The 25079-nt window shown below is 48.9% G+C and overlaps 1 protein-coding gene across 1 annotated transcript; it reads right to left on the bottom strand.

Moving 5' to 3' along the window:
- Nucleotides 1-651: 651 nt before the first annotated feature.
- Nucleotides 652-2172, bottom strand: LOC144117706 (uncharacterized). The gene has a single exon (XM_077651248.1). It carries the CDS (start codon nucleotides 1969-1971, stop codon nucleotides 712-714), a length of 1260 nt encoding a protein of 419 aa, XP_077507374.1. The 5' UTR covers nucleotides 1972-2172; the 3' UTR covers nucleotides 652-711.
- Between the last annotated feature and the right edge of the window lie 22907 nt (nucleotides 2173-25079).

Below are 25079 nucleotides of genomic sequence, written 5' to 3'. Positions count from 1 at the left end.
GGCGCCACCCCAGAAGAGCTCAGAGACTCGCTTGGCAGCCACATGGCGATGCTCACTAATCAAGGTACGTGTGTCGTGTTGGCTCCTCAGAGTGCAAACCACGATTGCTACGGGATCGTACCCGGGCCGCCAAAAAGCGTTCTGCACCGAACTTTTAAAGGTGACACTTCATCGTTATAGTTTCCTCTGTGTACAAGCCTGGAACCTCGCATTCAAGTTCGAGCAAATTATAAGGGCTCTGAGGTAACTGTTTCTCCTCACTATGCTTAAGGTAAGGCCTCATGGAGCCGATCTCAATAGTTAAGACAAGAATTTCTTGCTAAAACATATCCTAAGCACTGCGTCATCCCTGCACCACAACACCCCACGCGCTAAACTGCCAGTCCATCGCGCTGGGTTTGGCTGTCGTCGTCTTCATCAACTTCCATTCGGGCGGCGCGAAGAGATCAACTTCGCAGGCCACTGGATTATAGTAGTACGCCATCGCCGCAGCCGAACACACTGCGTGCATTATTACGCATTCACAGCACGTAAGTAGCCTTAAGTGCCCTCCGAAATTTTTATTTCCAGCCAGGCTTTTGCTGAACCAAGGGTGCCCTCTTTTTCCTGCGGCATCACTAAATACATTTTGCTTAGTTGTATAGTGCGGGTACATACACGTCCGACACAAGACGAAAATGCTGCATTAATGTCCTAGCAACAGGTAAGCAATCATCTTATGACATCACTGAGCTTCAAGTACTGGGCTATGGCACACCAGCAGTCTCCATTAAGTGCATCCAGCTGCGTGGTGCCGACCCCAGCGTTGCAGACAACCGCCGCGTGCACAACCCCCGCTAAGACCATGAAGTTCTCCAGTAGGTAGCGCCTCGCCCTCTTTACGTTTAGGGACACTTGGGCCTCGGATTTCCCTGAAAGCGCCACCAGGTGGTACCGCAGCGATGCCGCGCCACACATTTCGTCGAATGCGGCGGCGCAGTTATGATCGGGAAGCGCTTCTGGCATTCCGTCGAGTCTCATCACGAATCGCGCTGCCTTATTGAGCAGACGCTGGTTGTGCATCTTCGCATCGTCAATGGCGACACTAGCCCGCACCGCGTCGTCCCAAGCAGAGCCTCCGACACTTATCCTTGACAGGAAAACGTTCCTGATCACCATCTCGTGAAGCACTCCAAGGACCGCGTCGGGAATAGGGCCAACGCTCACAATGTGCAGCTCAATCAAACACCTCTTGCACTGGGCGACGAGGGCCGACAGGGACTGAGCTGTGTTGAGGGTCAGTCGAGATGTGACCACCGAAAGCTTCCTCAGGCATGTGGTATGATTCAGGGCATCAAAGACCTTGGCCAGCACCATGTCCCCGCTTTCATCGTAAGCTCTGCGCACATCCAATTTAAATGTCTGGAGGCGCGCGCATGTCTTGAGCGTCGAACAGAGCGCACCTATGTGACCTCCCTCTGTGGTGCCATCCCCGGCAGGGCCGTCACCCACGTATTCAATGCTGAGAGAGAGCAGTGAGTGGTTTAACGCCAATGAGGCATACACAGAGGACATGATGTCGCCAGCAAGCGCGCTGTGCTCGATCATCACCTTGGTAGCGCATCTCAGGGCCTGTCCCAGGGCTGGCGACACGAGCGATGGCAGACGCACAAACAGGGAAAACTGAACGCGCAACTCTGACCTGAGTAGCTCAAGGGTGGGACTTCCTTTTTGTAGAAGAGACGATGTGCTGGTGATCTCTGGCAGCACGAGGCTTCTCAAAGTCTTGTTGGCGCGAAGTCCCGAGCATAACTTGCTGACAAGTTCTTCTGCAGGCAAACTGTTTTGTACGTTTAGACACTCCAGACTTGAGTTCGCAGATAGTGCACTGGCAATGTGTGTCGCTCCTCTACTATCAAAACTACAGTTTATCAGCGAAAGCGACTGCAGTGGGTGATCTTTAGTTAAAAATTTGGCCAGTGCCCCTCCCATTGTATCATCAATAAAGGCTGCTACCAGCGTCAGATGCTCAAAGGATTGAAGTCCTTCTAAACAAGCAAACAGATCTCTCAAACAGCGAGCACAGGCTCCGCGTATGCTCCTAGTATGACTGCAGCTCACGGCATCTTCGTACAGACCTAGCAAAGATAGCTTCTGAATATCCCTGCTGCTCCTTAAGACTTTTGTCAGGCCTTCGCAAGAGGATAACTTCCTGCTGTCCTGGAAGGTGAGGTCCTGCAGCCTCTGACAAGCGACAAGCGCGAGCAGCAGGGTTCCGGCAGATTCCGGAGATAACTGGTTTCCAACGAGCCGGACGCTACAGAGAGTAGGCGCGTTTGTTCTCATCAGTGTGGCCACCCTTGGTGCTAGGGAATCGCTTACGTTAATGTTCGTAAGGTCGAGGTGACGGAGACACTGTGGCGGGCCAAAGGCTTGGAGAAATTCTCTCTCAGGTTCAACCGTGCTTCGGGGATACAGCACGATGCGTTGCAAGTTTGGCGCCGGTCCATCGATAACAGACGACATGGAAGCCAGCCGCCTCAAATGTATTGGGCTCTGTACGCATACCTCATGGATGCACTGGTGCTGCCTGGGCAGCCAAGCAATAAGGAAAGTGCCGTCGTCACGATGGCACCTGTCCCCGTCGCCGTCTCGGTAGTCGTAGGAGCACAGACGAAGCTTTCCCGGCTCAAACTCAGTCAACGCCAGCCTCACCACTCGCAGAGCTTCGTTCCAGGTCGGTACCTGGTCGATGAGCCAGCAGTCTGTAAATGAGCCCGCGGAGCAGGAGTCCTCTGTGTTAGGGCCACGTAGGAAGAATCCGAGGTTCTCGCTCCTCGTGTAACGGCCCTGTTCGCTGTTCATTTCGTCGGCGCCTTAATAGCAGAGCTTAGAGGCCTGTCCTCCGTAGGCAGATCACAAAGAAAGCAGCCAAGAAAACGAAGCCTACCACGCTTTCGAACACGAGATGCACGAGCGGCTCCACCGCCAAGCTCTAGCTTCACCTTCGTCGACGCTGATGTTAGTGTGGCCAGTGTGGCTTTCCGCTTTAATTCGGGTGGGAACATATTTTGCCTCCTAGTCAGTGGTAATAAGGATATAAAAAACAACAGAAAAAAATGAAAAAGGGAGAGGGGTGCCATGGGCAGGCAACAGCAGTCTCTATCCTACTCATCTTAGCAGGTAGCGCCGTCTATCGCCTCGCCCGGTCTCGGCTGGCACGCTTGTATCGCTTGTGTGTCGTGCGGGCTTCAGGGGCATCTGCGGACTACAGCCATGGAGAAAAGCTTACCGGATGCGGGACTGTGGAAGAAAAAAATTATTTAGGCCAGGAGCGGGGGTTACATGCCTGCGACAGAATCGCAGCGACACCGGTTTTTCTTGCGTCGACAGCATGTAAAAGGCTCACGTCGCTAGGGGGCCCCACCGCGTCGCTGCGCAAGAAGGGGTAGGTGGAGAAGCGACTGCGCCCTTGAAAAATGCCTGAAACCCGAAAGCGCACCTTAGCGAAGTGAGTGGAGGGCTGGGAGGCCTGAGATAGTGGTAAAAAAAGATCATTTCTGGCGCAGCGGGCGAGTTGGAATGAGAGTTTGCGGTAGCTGGCGGAGCCGGCAAGATACTAGAAATTGCTGTTGCCTGAAAAGGAACAGTCCAAGTTGAACCGGGCCGCATCTCTCAAACTTCCAGCGACGACACAAGGTGACACTACCATCGCCAAAGCCTCGATGCACAGCCATAAAATAGTGTCTCATCGCTGCGATCGCTGCGCTAGCTCACTTTGACGCAGTCGCACCCATGTAACCGCGGCTTATGGAGAACGTATATGATATACCGCCCACCCCCCCGCCCCCACTCCGCCCAATCCGGCAGGAAATCTGACACAGGGAAATTATGCTAAATCCCAAATTTGTTTCTACGGAAAGAGTCAACTAAATGTACAGTTCAAATAGGACCGGCCTCCCAAACCACCCCTTCCAAGGGCGACCCATAAACCCCCCTCCACTCTTTTGCCCCTGCTCTGTTTTCCGTGGAAAATTTGCCGTCCATGCATCCATGAATCCGTTCCTATGGCAAGCTGTCAGCGAAGACAATGCCGTGATACTTTGATGGAACGCCAACAGCCATCAACCCACAAAACTGGTGAAGTTCGTTGACGCCGTGTGGAGGGCATAACTTTCCTGTTGCTCTGTATACCGAAGGCCGGTATAGGCGGTGATTTCAGCGTAAAAAACGACATGGCTTACAGGTAATCGCGTGCGGCTGGCTTGAGTAGCACGATGTGTGTCTCAAGGAAGGCCTGTCATCGCACATTCTGGAGTTTATGGCCTGCACTCTATAAACAAAAGGGGAATGAGCTGTCCTCTAGCCCACTCTTTTATATAAGGGAGTGCAGTAGAGGACAGCTTACTCTTTTTTAACTCCCATATGGGCGTATTCATCTTTCCAGTGTAAAAAGGACCTTTTCGTAAGATATGAGTTACGGTTATTAATGCGACAGCATTACCGTTGTCACACCAAAACCCCCGATGCCCGGTGTCACGAAAGTCGCTGATTGGTGAAAAACAAGTTGACTTTGTCACAGGTGTCTATGCTGATGGTTATTTTTCAACTTGATAATAAGGAGAAATCGGGTTTTTCGTGTAAACATTCCGAGATTCTAGTTTTTTTTGGGGGTTAAATTTACAAATTGTAATGATTCGATTTTTTTCATCACAGGGTAACAATTAGGGCTATGGTTCAGGCTGGTAAGCGGGGAAAACTGGGGCTAAGAAAATATTCCGGAATTCGGCGTTTCGAACTTTTTTAATTAATAATTACTGACAGTAAGCAGCTTGGATCACTTTTGGGACATGAAACATTTTATCCACACACGCTGATTATTGACTTTTTACCCGTGCTTGTTAACATGCCTAATCATCTGCATGCGCAGTATTTCGGTTTCCATACGAGACCTGTCCGGCCTTTGGAGGTATCTACGCTGAGAGAACGTTCTCTCAGCATCACAGCTGCCATTAGCTATGAATGAAATTGTCAACGCGGCATTTGCTAGCCCGGGGTAGCGCACAGTTCCGTCCTGCGTGCCAGTAGTACATGACTTCAACACCTGTATTAGTGGGGCATGCTTCCAGCAAGTACTGGTTAAACTCCTCGCGAAGCCAGCCTATGGACATCGTCGTTCACGGAAATCAAGAGAGGTCGGTTGTCATCAAACGACTGACTCAGCAGACGCTTCTGGAATGGATCCAGTATGGCTCACAATTTCCATAACGTCAACTGGCTTTTGTCTTTGTCTGTCGGTCGCCTCTCGCCTGCGCTGCAACTGGGGGCAGAGTAGTTCCGCGGGCGCAGTTATTCCAGAAATGGGGGGAAATTCGGGTTTTATCCTCGATTTTCGCACCCCGAATATATTCCTGAACAATCGGGTTTTACCCGATTCTTCAGGAATATACTTTGTTCGGGATGCAAAAATCGGGTAACAAGCGTTTTACCCGAAAAAGAAGAACCCTATTTGTACTGCATACTGCTGTCCCACGGAATGAAGTACGCTGTATAAACCTGCCGGCTGCCTATACAAAATCTTAGGCGAGCATGCCATCAACTGCAATTCTGTCAGTCACCCAGGAAAGTAGGCCTCGCATTGCAACCGCTACGACGAATGCATGCATACCACTGTTCAATCGCGCTCCTATTCCATTGTCTCTCTCTCTCTCTCTTAATCACACACACACACGCACACACACACACACACGCACGCACGCGCGCACACACACACACACACATACACACACACACACACACGCGCGCGCGCACGCACGCACACGCGCACACACACACACACACACACACACACACACACACACACACACACACACACACACACACACACACACACACACACACACACACACACACACACACACACACACACACACACACACACACACGCACACGCACACACACACACACGCACGCACGCACACTGGAACTCAGGACCTTGTGGGCCTCTGTGCGGCATAGCTAGCGCTGACACAGATCCTCAGCTAGCTGTGCACTGGTGACCGAGTAGCTTTGTAGAGCCCGCTTTAGGCTGCGTTGTGTTTCACCTCGCGTGTTGGACGGGTCGGGCAGAGCGCGAAAGAGGTGCCAGGTGCTCTTGGAGTTCATCTGTCCTGCAGCTCGGTTGCAGCGTGCGGTTGTAGCGTGCGGTGTATCTTCACCTCCTCGACTACATCAATTGGATTTGGGACGGGTTCCCCCTCCCTAGCGAATGGGAAACCTCCCTCGTAATTTTCATTCCTAAGCCCGGAAAGACAGTACACTTTGACAACTTGAGACCTATTGCGCAAACCTCATGCGTTAGGAAATTCATGTAGCCGATGGTTCGAGACCGGTTGTCTTTCTATATCGAATCCAAGGGTGTGTTTGTAGACACCATGTACGGGTTCCACCCGCACATGTCGGCCCAAGACGTACTCTTACAACTCCGCGAGGACATCATCGCTCCTCGGACGTCCACACGCAGAGACCGCGATATTCTGTCATTAGACCTTAAGGGCGCTTTCGATAACGTCAAACACGGCAGCATACTGTCCAACCTAAGAGGCACAAATTGCGATGCAAAGCCGTTCAGCTACGTCCGGCACTTCTTCTCCCAACGGCAGGCCCTGCTCCGGATCGATTATCATTAGTACGGACCTTACCGCATGAGAACCAGGGGCACTCCTCAGGGCGCTGTGCTCTCGCATCTGCTGTTCAACATCGCAGTGATGTAGCTACCTTCCCTCCTGCAGCTGGTGGGGAGGACGCACCACGCAATATATGCCGACGACGTAACACTAGGGGCTATAACCAAGGCAGTGTCGGTGAAATGGAGGAGAAACTCCAGCAAGCCGCGACCATAGTCGAGACCTACGCGAACTCATGCGGACCCGCTCTAGCTACTGCACATTCGTGCCTGCAAGACCGACTCCACCTCGATGTGCGTTTCCCTCCGCGAGGGTCCTGTCCGCTAGGTTGACAAGGTCAGAGTCTTGGGCTTACAAATTCATCGCTGGCTAAAAGCCGACACCACCATCGCCAAAATCAATCACGTGGGGGAAATGGTAGGCCGTATGCTACGACGCGTGTCTAGCCGGCGCGGTGGCTTGTGCGGACGTGATGCGCTCCGTCTCGCTCAAGCTTCTGTCACCTGTCGTATTTTGTACTCGGCGCCGTACCTCCGCCCGAATGCAGCTAAGATAAAGCAGTAGGACGTCATTATTCGCGAAGTCGTGAAACGAGCTCTGGACCTCCTGATTACCACCTCTACAGTCTGCCTCACGGCCCTGGAGGTGTTCAACAGCCACTCGGAGTTGCGAGAGGCTCATCTCACGAGTCAATACACGCAACTACAGCAGACAAGGCCAGGACTCCGTATACTCATTCGTCTCAAAATAAGCATACCCTGTGCCCCGGAGGAACCACTTCGTATCCCGGAGCTGAGGCGCCACAGGCTATGCGTCCAACCCGTGCCACACAACATGACTCCACACACACACGAAGGCCGGAGAACAGCGCGTGCTCGGGGCGCTGGATGCACAATATGGCTCGAAACCCGGCGTGTTCTGTGTTGACGTCGCAGGTCCGACTCCATCCGGCAACTACATGGCAGCCGCAGTCCGCCAGAACTTGCAGACCAATGGGCTCTCTTTCCGCGCTGAGAATGCCCACCGGGTTGAAGAAGTCGCCATCGCCCTCGCGGTCGCAGAGCCCCCAATGCAAGGTTGTCATCTCAGACTCGCGTTGCGCTTGCCAGAGCTATGTCAAGGGCGAGGTACGTCCTCTAGCCGATAACATGCTCTACAACGCCGCTAAAGACTCCGCCTATGCGCATCGTGTGGGCGCCGGCCCACCAGGGACACCGTGGTAACGAAGCTGCAAATGCGGTTGCCCGAGCTCTTATACTACGGGCCCCTACTTCCGCGTCTTCCCCAACCGATGAGCCTAGCCGACCGCTTCTGCGGTTTCGAGAAATCGTCGTCTATTAGAAAGACAGGCATCGCCAGGTCCCTCCACCGGCAAAGGGGCTGTCGAAGGCAGACAAACACATTCTGCGACAGCTACAGACGAGCATCTACTGGTGCCCCATCATGGCTGCTCGCTATGGCCCGAAGGTGAATCGTTTGTGCCCACACTGTGACGAGCGCTGTTCCCTGTCCCACATGGTGTGGGCCTGTCAACACAGTCCCCACTTCCCTCCCCACCCCCCTCCCACTAAAGAGGCTTGGGAGACCTTCCTCCTCGAGTGCGACGGCACAAGCTGCCCTCGCACGCCGGGCTCGCGAGGCAGCGGGATCTTGCGGCATCCCGGACTAGGGGCGCGGACCAAGATGTCGGCATTCACCAACTGCGCCGACTCATCCTCTCTATTTCCTTAATAAATGTTTGCTCTCTCTCTCTCTCTTGCCCGGCGTAATCCTCCCCCTAACCCCTCGCAAGCGCCGGGCTCGAGCCGCAACCAATGCTTCGCCGGCAGCCCTTTCCCGGCTGCGAACTTGGAACGGCCGAGTTCCTCTCGTCCATTTGTCAAATTCAAACTGTAACCAGTGCCATGACCTGATTGGAGGGTTTGAATGGCTGGCTGCTGCAGCGGTCACCGGAGGATATAAAAGTCAATCCGCGCCGGACGGGAAAAGCAGACGAGCAGACTAGCAGACGGAGGCATTATGCGAGAGATTGGCTCTCCCGGCGCATCGCCGAGTCCCTTTGTGCAAACACGTTGTGCTTTCGGTCACAGTGCCGATAATGTAACGCCCTTATTTGTACTGTACATAAATGTTTCGTTGACTCACCGTAGCCTTCCATCGTGTCTTCGCTCAGCTCTGCCCAACAGTGGTGACAGGCTCGGAGGCCCATTCGTAACATTACCCACAAACCACACATACATTACACGTTGCCGAAGTATATGACGGAATACGTCGTACATGGTGAATTCATGCCCGAGTATTTCCAGCAGGATTGCTAAGTTCGAGACACTACTCGCTGAACTGATTCGAAGAAAGTAAAGCAGTCCCTGGGGAACACTCCAAAACCCTGGCTCAAGACCTCCCCGCCACGCGGTTCTCTGGCCTCTTGCCTACTGCGAGCCCGCTCGCGACTGCAGCGTTACCTCGTTTGTTTGCAGACATGCTCGAGGTCAATAGTTCTGCCGGTTACGCCGACAACAACGACGACGCGCAAGCTAGGAATGGGCGCCCAAGAGCTTCGCTCTGAAAAGGAAGACAAGCGCCGTATGGCGGAGGCCGAGCTCCAGATTAATGTCGACCAACTGTTTTTTTTTTAACGTACGCGGGCATCGCACGGCACAAGGGCGTCTATTGCACTTCGTCTCGATTGAAACACGGCCAAAAATATTGAAAAGAAGCCGGCAAGGTTTTTCGAATCTAAACGTTCGCTACGAATCTAAATGTGTGATACGTTTGATATATACGCAACTGTGTTTTACTTATTTTACCCAACCGTTATGTAACAGTGCCAATACGTTGGCATTTTAGGTAATAAGTAAAGTTAAGTGAAATTCTCCATATCACGGCGTCACTCAGTCTCCGTGTTCTTGAGTGCTTCCGCATAATTATTTGGCACTTGAGTACAGGAGTTCGAACAAGGAAAAACAAGGAGCTGTGGAAAGGCGTGCGGTGCTATGGCATTTAGCCACCGAGCAGATCACGTCATGCGAACAAGTTTGGTCGGCGCTACACCCAATCTTTGCACTTACCAAAGTCAGTGTTATCGGAATGCGTTATTAATAGCTGCACTGCTAAAGGTCTTAATGTTTTCTTTGTCAATGTCTCACAGTGTGAATATCTTTTTTTTTTTCTTAGCCGCATGAAGGAAGTTGCGTGGGAGCTTCGCAGATTAAAAATGTGCCTTTTAGCAATAATATTTTATTACTCCACGTTAGTGGTGCTTATAAAGCCCCTTCCTTCGCTATATAGAAAAGAAAGTGTTTTTGACGAATTCTTTAGACTGATTTTTTTAGCCACTCTCAAATAAGTGCTGTGAAAACACTAGGTTGAATTTCGTCATTCAGCATTGAGCAGAGACGAAAGGAACGCTCTGTTTCGTATTCTAAACTACAATAAGTTTTATCTGAGTGCCTTCCTGAGAGGTGTTGTCGCTAATATGTCATGTTTCAGCACTTCAAACTGGGTTTGAAGCGAGATAGAAAGAGAGGGAAAATTAAACTGAAAGTGTGGAGGGACGGCTCGAATGTTGTCCTGGAGAGCATCCGATCTGCTGTTGTGTACTTAAATTTGTAGCAAAAAAAAAGGGGGGGAGGGGGGAAGGTGTCAAGAGAAGGGAACACAGAGGAAAGGAAGACACGGTAGAGAGACGGCTCTCACTGGAGAGCTCGCCTTATAAAGAGATTAGGTCATCATCTTACAGGAAAAGCAGCGGTGCTTTCATTGCCTCTTGGGCCGACGCGAGTGTCATATTTTTCTGAGCCCGTGGACACGCATCCAGACGTCTTCATACGATGAACAACAACCGTCTCTGTGCAATATATCGGTAGAAATGGGAAGAAGGATGGTCAATTAGCCTTTTTCTCAATCGCAGATGACACAAAGGCGTGATCATTAGTGAAATATATTTAAATAAAACCTTCAAAGTTTAGTATATTTATATTGGGAAGTAATTACTCATTATCCTCCAAGTTGAACAGACTTCTTTGCGTCCGTATGCTTACGCCAGTTGTTTCCTGATCAAAGGAGTGATCAGCCGCAGGACGGGGAGACAAAGTTCTTTGGGGAAAGCTGCAGAAGAGGTTTTTTTTTAAATCTGAAATGCTCCGACTGTGGCCGGAGGGGCAGCAAAAGGTTAAGGAGTGCAGCTGTGTGTACGTTACATTAGACGCTCCTCATTCGGATAAAGATTGTTTCTGTACGAAGATGTGAAGACGTCTCGCAGGATGCATAAGCGGAGACCGAGACAAGGAAAATAAATGGAAGGAAATGCAGGAATATAACCGGAGAACGCTACTTAATGGTAAGTCTATCAATAAAATATTTTGTGGTAAACAGGTTTCAGTGTTAAGCTTCTTAAGGACTGTAATGCGTCGAAAAAAAAGAAAAAAAAAACCTGTCTTAACTGCATGGTATGTAATTGCTCATGACGGTACTCACAGCTATAGAAAAGCGAACCTTCGGGCATCAAGAGCGCGGGCTGCGGGAAATTCTCCATCGCTTCTTCCAAAATTATCGGCAGTAGCATATACGAGAAAATTTAACCTGGAGAAATTCTTTGCATGTATTTTATTACGTGCATGAAGAACGACATTGGGAGCGTTAGAAAATATGCACCTTTCTAATTTGCTCCTGCTCGGGTCTACAAATGGGTTTTCTGTTTTTATTTTCTCTGCTCTGCGTTGGAATTTCGCCAATTATACAGTGCAAGAATTTTTTGCCTGCTGCAAGCGTGCTTAAAAAATAAGTAAAAAAAGTGAAGACAGAAATAAGAAGAGCCCTGAAAGGTAGGTGAATGGCTAAGCTTTCCTCAAACGTCACGGCTGCAAAGGGCTGCATCGGCAGCCATGTTTTCTCCCCCTTTTCAAACTTCTTTTCTCGTTTGTGTCTTTGCCGATGATTAAAAAGCGTTTTGTCCCTTTCTTTTTCAAGACATTAAAATGCGAGGAAATATTTGTGGTTTATGGGGTTTAACGTCCCAAAGCAACTCAAGCTATGAGGGACGCCGTAGTGAAGGGCGGCGTATGATTTCGACCACCTGGGATTTTTTAGCGTGCACTCGCAACGCACACTACACTGGCCTCTAGAATTTCGCCTCCATCGAAAGTCGACCGCCGGCCGCGGCCGGGATCGAACCCGCGTCTTTCGGGTCAGCAGCCGAAGACCGTGGCCACTGAGCCCCCGGAGCGGCTCGAGGAAATATTTATATTCTCATCATTGGAAGCATCGTTATGTAGCAAATGTTTCACTGTTTCTGTTATTTTTATATCTCGCACGAAATTCGTAAAATTTCCACTTATGTCTATAGGTCCTGAGGAGTATTGTTCTTAAATGCTTATGAAAAAATGTGAGCGCACAAAAGCACGTCGAATAATTCGAATGATATATTTAGAATCTTTGTTAAATACATCCATGCGTTTTACGTTATAACTCTAGGGTGAAGGAGAGATGGCTTAGAAGAAGAGCGCCCGCTCTCGTGCAGGAGGCCCGTTTGAAGAATTCCGGGGCACAACAATTCTCCGGCCCTCGCAAAAGAAAAAAAAATGCATTCATTGATTTTAAAAACAAGGCCTGGGGTGCTGCCTGATACCGGCGAACAGAGAGGAGCAGTGAAGCTGTGCTAGCCAAGGTTCAACCACTATGGAAATTATCCCTGTGGGAACAACGAAAAATCGCTCCCTCACCAGAACAGGCTTTCGCCACCCTGGTTTAGCATTTGGCCACCTCCTCATCTACGAATGTACTAGTTAATTAGCCGACCACAAGTCATCAACGGCTGCGGGGAAACTTACCAGGGCGGCGGTCGGACCTTAGACGCAGCGGAGGGAGCTGAGGTTCTCGTGATCTGGACAAGCTGACTTTAGCAACTGGACCAACATTTAACTCAAGAACCTTATTGAGTGTGGCGAGCCTAACTTTGCAGTTGGAAGAACCATCCGGCGTTAACGGGATGGCACAGAGCTTAGCGTGATTAGGACAGGTGAAGGATATGCAATGTTAAATATAATAATAATAATAATAATAATAATAATAATAATAATAATAATAATAATAATAATAATAATAATAATAATAATAATAATAATAATAATAATAATAATAGCTTTCTGGGGAAAGGAAATGGCGCAGTATCTGTCTCATACATCGTTGGACACCTGAACCGCGCCGTAAGGGAAGGGATAAAGGAGGGAGTGAAAGAAGAAAGGAAGAAAGAGGTGCCGTAGTGGAGGGCTCCGGAATAATTTCGACCACCTGGGGATCTTTAACGTGCACTGACATCGCACAGCACACGGGCGCCTCAGCGTTTTTCCTCCATAAAAACGCAGCCGCCGCGGACGGGTTCGAACCCGGGAACTCCGGATCAGTAGTCGAACGCCGTAACCACTCAGCCACCGCGGCGGGGCAATGTTAAATGGCGTGAACGTATTTTTGAGGCGTGGTTTATCGGAGAAGCGAGAACTATAGTTTATAGTTCTGGATCAGTAAAGACATTACTGAAATTTTCGACCAATTTTTCAGTATTAACGAGAAGTTGGCAGTTATAATAATTAATTATAACATGAGATAAAGCCTGTGCAACGACGTCCAGCTGCGCGATGACAATATGGCCGAAGGGTTCTATGAAGACGTCGAGTCAATGATGAATAAAATAAGCACGCAGTGCACTGTACTGACGGAGGACTTCAATGAAAAGGAGGAGATGCAACAGGCAAGCGAACAGGCTGTAGGAAACTTGTGGGAACCTGCCCCCCCCCCCCCCACCCCCCTCCACTACATTTCGACGCGGCCCATCTTCACCATCGTGCGTCAGGACAGCACCGGCTGGGCGAGGAGGAAAGTCTCCCTCATTGGGGAAGCGGGAACAACGACGGGAGCGCCACCTCGTAGGTTACGCGGATTTCCGCGGAGCAGTTGAGTGTATCTTGGGGATCCGGCCAGCGTCACGAGCGGTTGCAGGCGCACGCTCTCGTCACCTTCCGCGGCCGGCGCACGGAGATCCGTCGTGCCTTGCCGCTGGACTTCTGGTTCCAGGCAGCGAAGCGAGCGCAGCAAATGCGCGCTCTCGTGACCTTCCCCAGCAAATGCTCGGGAATGCCTCTGCCCCAAGAATGCGGCGCGCACGGGAAACCCCGGCCGCCATTATCGGCGCATACAAACGTTCGCCGCCGATACCTCCGAAGTCACTCCCCTGCCCCAGCCGGAAGTCCTTCTTACGTAGCCTTCTATTTCCGAGGAATGCCTCGTTGATGTTTTGTAGCTAGCTGGCCCGCTCTGTGCATTAATTGCAAGTGTAATAAATAGCATATGAGTATTAACCTCTTTGTCGTCCCCTCCCTTTGTTTCCCTCGAGCATGAACCCCTCCGCGGTTAAGGAGCGGGAACGCAGCATGCGCGGAGTGGGAGTGCGGGGGGGGGGGGGGGAGGCTTTGTCCCCCTGTATTTCCACAAACTATGGCATAGCGTCTGGCATAACAGAGCAGGGATATTAGCAAATTGGCAGAAAAGAATAATCCAGGAATCGTGACTCGTTCCGTAAACACTGCAAGAGGGAGTGGTCATGGAATAGTCCGAATGAGAAGGCTGGTATATAAAGTAGACTTGACATCGTGCGCTCGTCCTTGCATAATGCAGGGGTGAGGTGCAGCAACCATAGAATGGTCAGGTCCAGAACTAGCCTAGATTTGAAACACAACAGGGAAAACTACTGAGGAAGAGAGACAAACGAGTTAGCGATGAGAGGTTAAATAGAGCAGCTTAGAACCTCGCTTGACAACAGGCATTCTGTTTGAACCGAGGAAGGCGAGCTTAGTATACAGGCGATGAATGAGAGCTTTACAAATGTAACCACGGAGTGCGCAGCGGAAGTCAGAGACGAAAGGCAGGATACTGCAACCTCTCCCAGTAGACGAAGGATTTGATGAAGGAGCTCCAAACCATGAAAGTCTCGAACCTCACAGTAGAAATAGCAGAACTTTCAAAGCTAATCAATAAGCGCAAGGTAACTGACATAAGGAAGTATAATATGGAGAGGATTGAACAAGCTTTAAAGTACGGACGGTAACCTGAAAGCGCCAAAGAGAAAACTAAGCATGGGCAAAAATCGCATGCTCACTAAAAGACTCGGAAGACGTATCATTATCAATTCGTACAAGATAGTTAAGGCAACAGGTATTCTTGATGAGTTTGTACAGAAACCGAAGTTAGCCCGTAGCTCCGGAGGAATGAGTATTCTGGGCGCGAAGGAGGAAACAGGCAAAACCATGCAAGCAATGCAAAGGGGAAACTGGCAGTTAACCAAAAAGCTTGAAATGAAATTCCGTACAACGCTGCTATGAGTGGAAAGGAAAATGGTAGGGGTGACATTAAGGGACAAGAAGAGTGCAGGGTTAGCGAGGGAACAAGCTCGAGTAAATAGTATCCTAGCTCTTCTCGACATGTGTACCTGCTCTCCACATAACATGTGGAGAAGAGATAACTCATGGCCCCTCAGTGTGACGGAGTGGATTCCAAGAGAAAATAATTAAGCGTAGCAAAGGACGGCAGAGAGTCATGTGGGCGGATGAGATGGGGGACATTGCAGGGCTCACGCTGGTGGCAGCCTGCGCAGGAGGGAAGACGTTCGCATAACGGGAGGGACGTTAGTCCTGCAATAGACGTAACCTGTCGGATGATGACAATGACGATTTTAACGATAATGTAAGTTCTTAGGAATAACTGTAAACGACCAGTTTTGAAGAGCAAGTTCCTCTAGCAAGACACTCGTTCCTCTGGAAAACGGCGTCGGTGTAGCATGTCGACGCCGGAAACCTCGTCGTTCTTTTGGTCGCCAAAGAAAACGTAATTTGTGTGTGCTTGAACCACGGGCAGAGCAGTGCCATCCAGTGGGCCTAAGAGCGGTGCGCTTGTTTTTTGAAGGGGATAGACGTGATTGCGGCTAAGCTATCGTTGTCAGTGCTTTACTCGGAAAGATGGTAGGAAAGATGTTTGTGATCTTTCTGTTTCGGTTTGCAGTTTGTGGAATGTGTTTGTTGGCTGGCTGGCTCTGGCTGGCTGGCTGGTTTGTTCGTTCGTTCGTTCGTTCGTTCGTTTGTTTGTTTGTTTGTTTCTTTGTTGAAAGTGTTGGCAACTTGTGGGATGGGCGGTGTGCAGCTGCCTGGTGCCACATAATGAGCCACTCCAGAACAATTCGATCATCATATAAGAAAAAGTAATGACACCATATGGGCACTAACGTATATTTGGCACACTGGCTTTCTTTCAAAATTTTCCGCGATTTTCTTTAATCCGACGTATAAAATTGGAATTTGTTGACGCTGTGCATTACTCTCTGTAAAATTATACATCAATTTGTCAGACGTAATCACGTGACCACGAAAAAAAAAGAAAGAAAGCGGGAGCAGGAAATAAAGCAGGCCGTATACTCAACATTAAGGCGGGAAACTGTGTGTCAATAACAAGACACAGGAGCGTCATCTTTCAAGAGAGTTGTTAAAGATCTCACTTGTGTTCTTTGCTGACTCGGAGAAAAGTGGGGCGCGCGGAGAGGCGGGCTGACGACTCGAACGCACATGAGCAGCGGTCGTCCACACACGCGGCTGTGCGGCGCCGCATCCGGCAGGGCCAGCACGACGCCAGGCATAAATCAGTCGTCGTTGAGAGGCAGCCGCGCCGAGTGCCCCGAAAATAGCCGACTTTTATTCGGCAGCAGTCAGCGGCGCGGCCCCTTGGTCGCTTTACGGCCGGCAGGGAAACGGACTAGGGCGCTAAAGCGAGCAGTTAAAACATGTGTCAAGCTCGATCAGCGTTAGCGAAAAACAGACGCGCACGCCAGCAGCGGTTTTGCTACCGCGCCAAATGTGCCAGGCGGAGGCAGCAGGAGGGCCCGATGTTGTCTACAGCAGGGCTGTCGCCAAGGCATTCTCGATATGCGCACATCGGGAAGGCGAGACGTATTGGGTAAAAGCTTTAGCGTGTACAACGATGAAAAAAACAAAGATGGGGTAACTCAGAGCAAAAAGACCGGCGTCGAGGTTTGAAATTAACATCACCTTCTCTGCTATCCGTCCCTCCATATGTCTTATTCGTTAGTGTTCGGGGTGACTTTTATATTGGCGACATTCAAGTTGCTGTGGGGTTTTTAGTTGCGAACTTAATTTCCATCGCATGACCTACGCGCAGGAGTTCAGTTTCTGATCTATTTGCTTTCTTCTTTTTTGGCTTGATATCTCTTGAGGCTTCACGCACGGTCGCGACTAGCGGTCGGCACTGAATGCTTCCTTTTTTTTTCATCACTTCATATGTAAACTTCATGTATAAGCGACGACATATATATTTAATTTTACGGGGTGGGAGTCTTACCTAGAAAGCTTATTTTCTTGGTAGGTTTTAGTTGGGCAGGTTTTCCTCACATAATTTTACCCTTTCAAGGGACTAAAACGTTCCGCTCCTCTCTTCTCTCCGCAAGTTCTTTTCTGGGGACTGCCGTTTCTTAGATACACACTGCTCAGAAATCACCATCACAGTTTAAAAGTTTGCTATGCGTCCAGTTGCCGCTTTTATGGATGTGGTTGTATTGAAAGGTCAGCATATATCATTTACCCGGACGATACCATCATACTTATCTCCGGAAACGATGCAAGTTGTATCATACGTGCGGCTAATGAAATACTCTCTAAATTACACGCGTGGTCACGCAGAAATGCCCTTCAGATTAAGTCTACAAGACTAAAGGCTTACTTTTTAGGTCTAAAGGCGTACATAACACCAGCAATGTTGATCTCGTCCTCAGCGGAGGCTCTGTCGAGATCACTAATGTAGTGAGAACATTGGGAGTCCACTTTGGCGACACCATGCTATGAGACAATAACATAGAATATTTGAAAACTAAATTAGCTCATGTAGTATAGGGGTTTTTTCGTACACTGCAATGCACACTGCCAGGTAGAACTAAACTTTTAATATATCTCATGCACCAATCACATATCAAGTATTGTAACTTAGTATGTGGTACCACCACACCAACAAATCTGGACAAGCTTTTTATACTACAGAAAGGTGCATTACGAGATATAGCCAGTGTTTCATGTTTATCCCTTTCACAGCCACTGTTCTGGAAATTCCAAATCCCGAAAGTTAACTAGATGTATGAGCATTGTATTCTAAATATCTACAGACTGCAGACACACCAAACTGTTGTTTTCCTTTGTGAAACGGTCCAGCTACAAGAAAACCTTACTTGTAAGCTGTTACACAACACGACATAATAAATATTGGCACGTGCCGCGAGCACGTACAAAATATGGCTTCCAGGCGCTTATGCACATACTGCCTACAACCCTGAACAAGTTTGGTGTAACGAAACAATTGACTTCTCTATCTTCCAAGAACTTGCTGTTCTTGTTTCTATAAGGTCATTATTGCTTTCTCATCAGTGATATGTAAATCATAATAAGGTTTTTTTTCACATTTTCGCGTCCGCAAAGAACTGCATAATTCTAATGTTATCTCGTTTTTATATGTTTATGTGACGGTGTGTTTTCGCGTCTTTCTTCTATCAATCTGTACCGCCCCGCCGAACCAATACAAGAAATGGGAGCATCATCACTCCGCTACGTGCGGATTTTGTCTCGCAATGCCACAAACATGGTACTTAGTATTGTTTCAAAGAAAGATAAGATTATGATGATGATGATGCACAAAATGCGGTCACCGCAGAGACGTTACCCCGATGACAAGCTCATGTCTTGCGCTCCAGGTGCAAGAGCGGCAAGGGTTGGCAGTGTCCGAGAGTGCCCTTCCTGTGCCCTTATTTCTATTCCAGCTTACGGCGCCCATGTCTTAAGAAACGCAGCTCCAGGACGTTCTTATTGCAGGTCGACCCCGGATGGACCACACACTGCACATAACTTAGGTACTGTACTTAGAAAGCAGTTTTTATTTTCGCACCAGCTGTAACTGAACAGCAAACGCGCCCCGAGAGCCAAACTGAACCAAACTAAAAAACGATTTAAAGCAAGATGTCGTAAATGTGCTCCCCTGAAGACGGCAACTATAAACGCAACGTGCCCGCCTGGCGGACAAACCCCACCCGTGCGGCAACCCGTGGCCTTACAGCGCGCTGCTGGCCAGAGCCGCGCCTTCCGCCGAGGAAGGCTGGTCTGCAGGTCTGACTGGCTGCTCTTCGTTCCAGGGGTTGCTTGATTTGTGTGCGCCCGATGCGGTCTGGCGATTGCCCATCGTGCGTGCACGTCGAGTGGTGGCCAGACGCGCCATCTGTGCAGACATCTTGGGAACGCGCTAACTTTTTTTTTTCCCCTCGTCCTTGTACGGGGGCAGATGCACACAGTGGTTCGAAGTGAGTGCCGTGGGGCGAACGTATTCGCTTTCATCCGCACGCAGTCCCAGCCGGCCTCGACAGTTTGAAGACTGTTTTTCGCTGAGTCACTCTCACGTGATGGCGCCGCTCTGCCTCCTCCTGTGGATATCAGTAAACTAAAGCATGACATGTTCAGAAGCGCGCGCCTGTGTCGCCGTGATTTCACGACTTCCAGAGCACTATTATATATGGAAGTGTCTAGCGTTCCGTCCAGACGGAACATTTGCTGCTGCTGCAGTTCCTTCCAGACGGAAATATTTACTGCAGCTAGAGTTCCTTTATGTTACTTTCAAGCCGACGTCCCGATGTGCCGGTGTCGAAGCCGTTGTCAGCGAAGCCAGGAAACAATCCAGTGAATCCGGCTTAGAGGAATAATTAGGGCGCAGTTACGTAGTTGAAACTATTAAAAAAGTTCAAAAAGCAGCAATCAGCAAAGTCGGACGTAAAATTGTAAACTACAGCTCAATCATTTAAGACTAGTGAAAGTTATTGCTTGTTTTTTTTTTAAGCATGCTAACCATGCCAAACATAAAGTAACTCTTGCGCAAATTGGAGTTTCGTCTGGACGGAACTCTAGCGCAAATTGGAGTTCCGTTTGGACGGAACTCTAGCCACAGCCATTATATATACGGGGAGGGGGGGGGCGGGGGGGGGGGGGGGGGTCACCCTGACTGATACCTTAAATCACGCGCAAAGTGTTGACGGAGTTCAAGCAGTGATGGCTACAGCTACAATCTCAGAGAGAGAGAGATAATGTTTTGAACTGAAAAACAGAGAATTTACTGCCCAGTGCGAATTACGTTAGATCTAAGTGGGATTTTATATGTGCGTCCGTAGAATCAAAGAAAACAAAAATAAAAAATGATGAATAGTTCTGGCTGTGGTGACTGCACCGCAGCGCAGCCACCTAACCCGCTAATCTTTGCGATGCAGATGATCAACCGCTTGTTCGACAGCCTGCTGTTGCCGACCTTGGCATGCATGTCTCCGGGCGCGTTGCTGGAATGTGAACTACCATGCTCCAGCGACGAGCCGGGACGCTACTGCCTGCAGCTCGTCAGCTGTCCGCCCCGGGTGACTGCGTCAACAGAGGAGCAATGGCTGTCGGCACTCAAAGGATCACGGACGGCCACATCATCGCCGACATCTACAGCTTCGCCGAATATAAAGCCGCTCCTGTCGCCGGCACCGTTCCGTGGGCTCGGTGACTGCAATCCACAGTACGGCCATCTACATCTGCCAATCTTAGCGATGCAGGTTATTAGATCGTACGCACTGTTTGCCAAAAAATCAAACAGTTATGGTCTGCTGCAGTTCCCGAGCCCGCAGTGCTGTATTGCCATTGAAGCCCAGTTTGTGATTATGCTGTTAATTCTTTACTCACGTCATCGGGAGATATTGAAACTAACCATGGTCCAAACGACAATAGTGCAGCAGTGGCCGAAGTTCAGAAACTAACCGCAGGCCAAAACCAATCAATTGCCGAAGTACAGGGCCTGAAAGCCCAGCTCACTACCACTGATAAAACGGTAACCGATTTATGCAAACGAATTATCTGAATCCCATTACCAAGCTCCACTTCCCTTCCGAAACTACATTGAAAAGATGCAGGCTGACACAAGCAACATGGCTCGTATAATCCAGGAACTAGAAACCCGCACAGGTGGCGCTGAGTACAGGTCAGGTCTAGTGTTCCTGTATATGCTGTATATGCGGGAGCATATACAGGAACACTAGTCAGGTCGGAACAACCTCATTTTCCGTGCTATCCCTGACACTATACGGATAGCGAAACATGGGCAGAGTCTGAAAAACTAATCACTGATGTTTGCCGTAATAGCCTAGAAATAACCGTACGTGGAACTTCACGAGATAGAAAGAACTCATCGCCTTGGTAGTCACTCACTCGGTAAAAATAGTCCCATGATCGTGAAATTCACGAGGTACAGAACTAAAGACGCACTCCTATCAAATGAGCGAAAACTAAGAGAAACGGACTATAGCGTTGAAGAGTACTTCTCGCGTCCCGTTCGACACACGCCGAAAAAACTTGCTGCATTTGCCAAAGCGAGGTCAGGTCCACCAAGTTTTCCTTGAGGTTTAAAAACGCTTCACATCTGCTCGGAACGTTATATTTTTGATCCATCATCCAACACCGTAACGGAAAGCAATCGTCCCCTCTGCGCCAATAAAACGTCAACGCGCGACACCCTACAATGTTCTATTGTTTTCCGCCATATTCGACAACATCCGCAGCTTCCATCCAGCAGCAACACACTTATACTAACTGAAACTTGACTGAACAGTAACGCGTCAGACGCTGAAATTTTAACTAACTTACCCGAATTCCACGCCCGAAACGAGAGAAGGCTCGCAGAGTGGTGGTGTTCTCGTTACAGTTCACCAAGGTATATCAGGCTTTATTGCACACGTCACATCCGATATCAAATCATTGTGGCTCATTTGTCGCGCTCCCCCTGTAACAGTAATCTTTGATGTTTGTTACAGGCCCTCGCAGACTAATCCGAACTTCCGTCGACATCTGAACGCTACCATAAATCATCTTGTTTCTACATAGCCAAATGCGCGCATTCTCTTTTTCGGGAACTTTAACTATCCGGAAAATGATTGGCAGAATCTAGCTACTTCCTCATAAACATGCCATGCAGAGGCTAAGAGCTTCATTGATGTCTGTTTACATTTTAACCTCACTCAGTCAGTCTCAGAACCTACCCGCGTTACACAAGAAACCGCAAACACCCTTGACCTAATACTAGCTAATAGCCCTGATAACTTATCATCTATTGGTTACCTTCTAAAAATTAGTGACCATAAAATCATGCATGCTATATTCTCATTTACCTCCGCTCAAAAACACCCATCCAAAAAAAAAAAATGGTTGGCGATTTAACATTGCTAAGCACGAAATCTCGCCTTTTTTTTCGATCGCTTTATTCAGGAAAACCGGTTTGATATTCAAAAATAAGTTAAATCTGCTCACTAATAAGTTTATCCCGAGGATTAATTTCCAAACTTTTTCTAACTCTGCCCATGTTTCGCTATCAGTAGTCAGGAATATCATAGAAAATGAGGTTGTTCCACGTGACCTCTACTAAGCGTCATCTATGCGGGTTTCTAGTCCCTGGATTATACAGCCATGATGGAACATGTCATCTACTCTCAAATGATAAACTTCTTGGACTCAAACTATTTCTTCCATTCTTCACAACACGGGTTTCGCAAAGGCCTGTCTTGCGAAACTTAATTAGCGCTGTTCTTTCACAACTTGCACACTAATCTTGACCGTAACATACAAACTGACGCCATCTTTCTAGATTTTGCAAAAGCTTTCGATAAAATTACTCGCCGCCATCTATTAGTAAAACTTGCCCAGCTTAACTTACATCCTGCAATGGATTGAGCAGTTTCTCACTGATCATTTTCAATCAGTCTTTGTTAACGGCCACCTGTATAACTCCCTCCCAGTTACATCAGGCGTTATGCAAGGATCTGTACTCGGTCCCTTCCTATTCTTAATATACAGTAATGTCTTAGCTGACCATATTTCCTGTAGTATTCGAATGGTCGCTGACGACTGTATTATTTACTGCACTATTAATAACTCTTTCGATCAACTTAGTCTTTACGCAGATCTTAACAGCGTACTTAATTGGTGTAACAACTGCCTAATGTCCCTCAATCCTACTAAATGCCTTCTCTCGTCGCCACAGTCCGCACCGCTTCCAATGGTCCCTTGCCAACGCCCGATTGAATTAGTGTACATCTTATAAGTATCTAGATGTCACCTTGTCTTATGATTTATTATGGCGCACCCATATTGGCAGCATCATTTCAGCATCAAATAAAACACTCCGTTTTCTCAAGCGCCATATCCATCTCCCCCCCCCCCCCCCCACCATGTAAAATTACTCGCATATAAATCCCTTATAAGACTAAATTAGAATATGCATCTGCCATATGGAGCCTGCACCAAGCGTTTATAATTAGTGCAGTATAAGCAGTTCAAAATCGTGCCATTAAATTCATCCACTCTTCATGCTCATACGACGTCAGCATTTCTTTGTTGAAAGCGATATCAGGACTACAGCCCCTTTCGTTCCGTCGCTACATTGCGAATCTCAACCTTTAACACAAATCCTTTTCGTTCTTCACTCAGTCGGTCACCGTGTGTCTCACCGCACCTGTTATCCCCATCATGTTGCTCGGCCACCATCCTACACTACTACATTTTCTGCTTCGTTCTTTTTTGGAGCAGCAACGGACTGGAACGACCTACGCCGTGACATCGTCAACACCGGGTCATCATCTTCTTTTTGAAGAATGTGTTAGCGATCGCCTTCAAAGCTGAATAATCGTGGCTGTTTGTTTCCCCCTTTCAATAAAATCTCACCCCTTACGTAATACCCCCGGCAAAATGGGGCCTTTAAGGCAATAAAACTGAACTGAACTGGAGCTTAATGCCAGCTGCAGCTGAATAGAAGCTATGTTTCTGACATCGGAGCAAGAAATTATCTTCCTTCACGGCACAGTTTGAGTGCGCCGTCTAATTAAGGTGAGAGGTAATATGAAGGAATCGAATTATATGAGATGTAGCAGGTTCAGCTGAGACATGAAGTTCATGCGCGGGGAAATCACTACCATTTCGCCAAACGCGAATAAATGTGCATTCGTCAGCTTTTAACGTCGCATGCCACGTTCTGTGCCCAGACGAGATAGTGTTACAACCAGCCAATAATATTGCGCAAACCGCTGCGCCGCAGACCATGGTCTCCGAGTACGGCTTGGTCTCAAATCGGCTGAACACGATGCGCAAAGAAGGACGCTCGATGACGGCGTCGGAAAGCGGCAGAAGAACCGTCTAATGGCCATACTAGATATGCACGGTGGTCGCACGCTTTGGAGTCATAGAAAAGTGTCTGTATAGGGTACTCGCTACCACAGGCGACACAGCGAAGTTGCATCGCGCAGTCTATAAGGCCTATCGGTCATTTTCGCCCCATGTATTGGTAATGTGGGCGCATGCGGCGAAGCTCAATTGTCCTGTAGCGCACATGATGTTGAGGAAGAGAGAAGTGGCAATCTTGTGAGATACCACCGGTTTCGGTAACGCGTGGAAGAGATGCCTAGGTACACGGCATTAGTGCTCAAGGAAACGACAAGAACCGTAGACGTTGATGACTAACGAAACTCCACTCAAAAGATAAATTTGCATTACACGTGCATAAAAAGGGCAGAAATTCTAGCAGTGATGACGACAGGTGCACTTGCGGAAAGACATCAAGAGGACAAAGAAAAATAACGAATAGTAGAATTCGAGGAAGACAGTTTAGAAAAATCGCAGCAAAAAATTAAACTAGTGAAGGTATTCACCGCGATTAGACGCGGACGCATCGTCTGCTTCGTGTCTCGATCTAATTCGTCGTCAGTCGATGCTAGCACGTTTTCACCGGTGTAAAAACTGCTCGCGCTGTAAGCACATAGCGGAGCATTCAAAACCCGCCGAAACAGGTGCGTCCCTCTTTCTTGCCCAGCCCCTTTCTGCGTGAGGCGTGAAGTGCGATACGCGTCTATTACGCCGCCGTCCGAACCCGCACGCATGCCGCATAGTATACGTCTTCGACGTCATGCTAGGCCCTCGGCCCATAGATCATCGCGAGCGGATGTGCGGTGCATGTGGACGGCTTAAAAAAGGAGCAGGGACGAGAAAAACTCGCGCCGCATTACACATGCACGGGCCGCGTGAAATATGACAGCCCCTTCGTTTCCTGTACGACCCGTCTGCCTTTGGAATAACAACAGCGTTTCAGTTTTCCACCGCGCACGCCGCATGCCTTTTCCGGCCGTACATACATCGTGCCTGTCTCCGCTTGTCGCCTGAACATGTTGCGACTCGAAAGAAAAAAAGAAAGATGCACCGAGAGGGGGAAAGCGGGGGGGGGGGGGGGGCAGCTGGCTAAAAGACAGTTGGGAAAAACTCGATA

Source organism: Amblyomma americanum, chromosome 1 (genome assembly GCF_052857255.1).
Source record: "Amblyomma americanum isolate KBUSLIRL-KWMA chromosome 1, ASM5285725v1, whole genome shotgun sequence".
Taxonomy (NCBI): domain Eukaryota; kingdom Metazoa; phylum Arthropoda; class Arachnida; order Ixodida; family Ixodidae; genus Amblyomma; species Amblyomma americanum.
The sequence above is the reverse complement of the archived record's forward strand: the minus strand, read 5'-3'. Positions and strand labels throughout refer to the sequence as shown.

Excerpts from the sequence above, each read along its gene's own strand:
- LOC144117706 (XM_077651248.1), bottom strand. The coding sequence starts at position 1,971 with ATGGGAGGGGCACTGGCCAAATTTTTAACTAAAGATCACCCACTGCAG.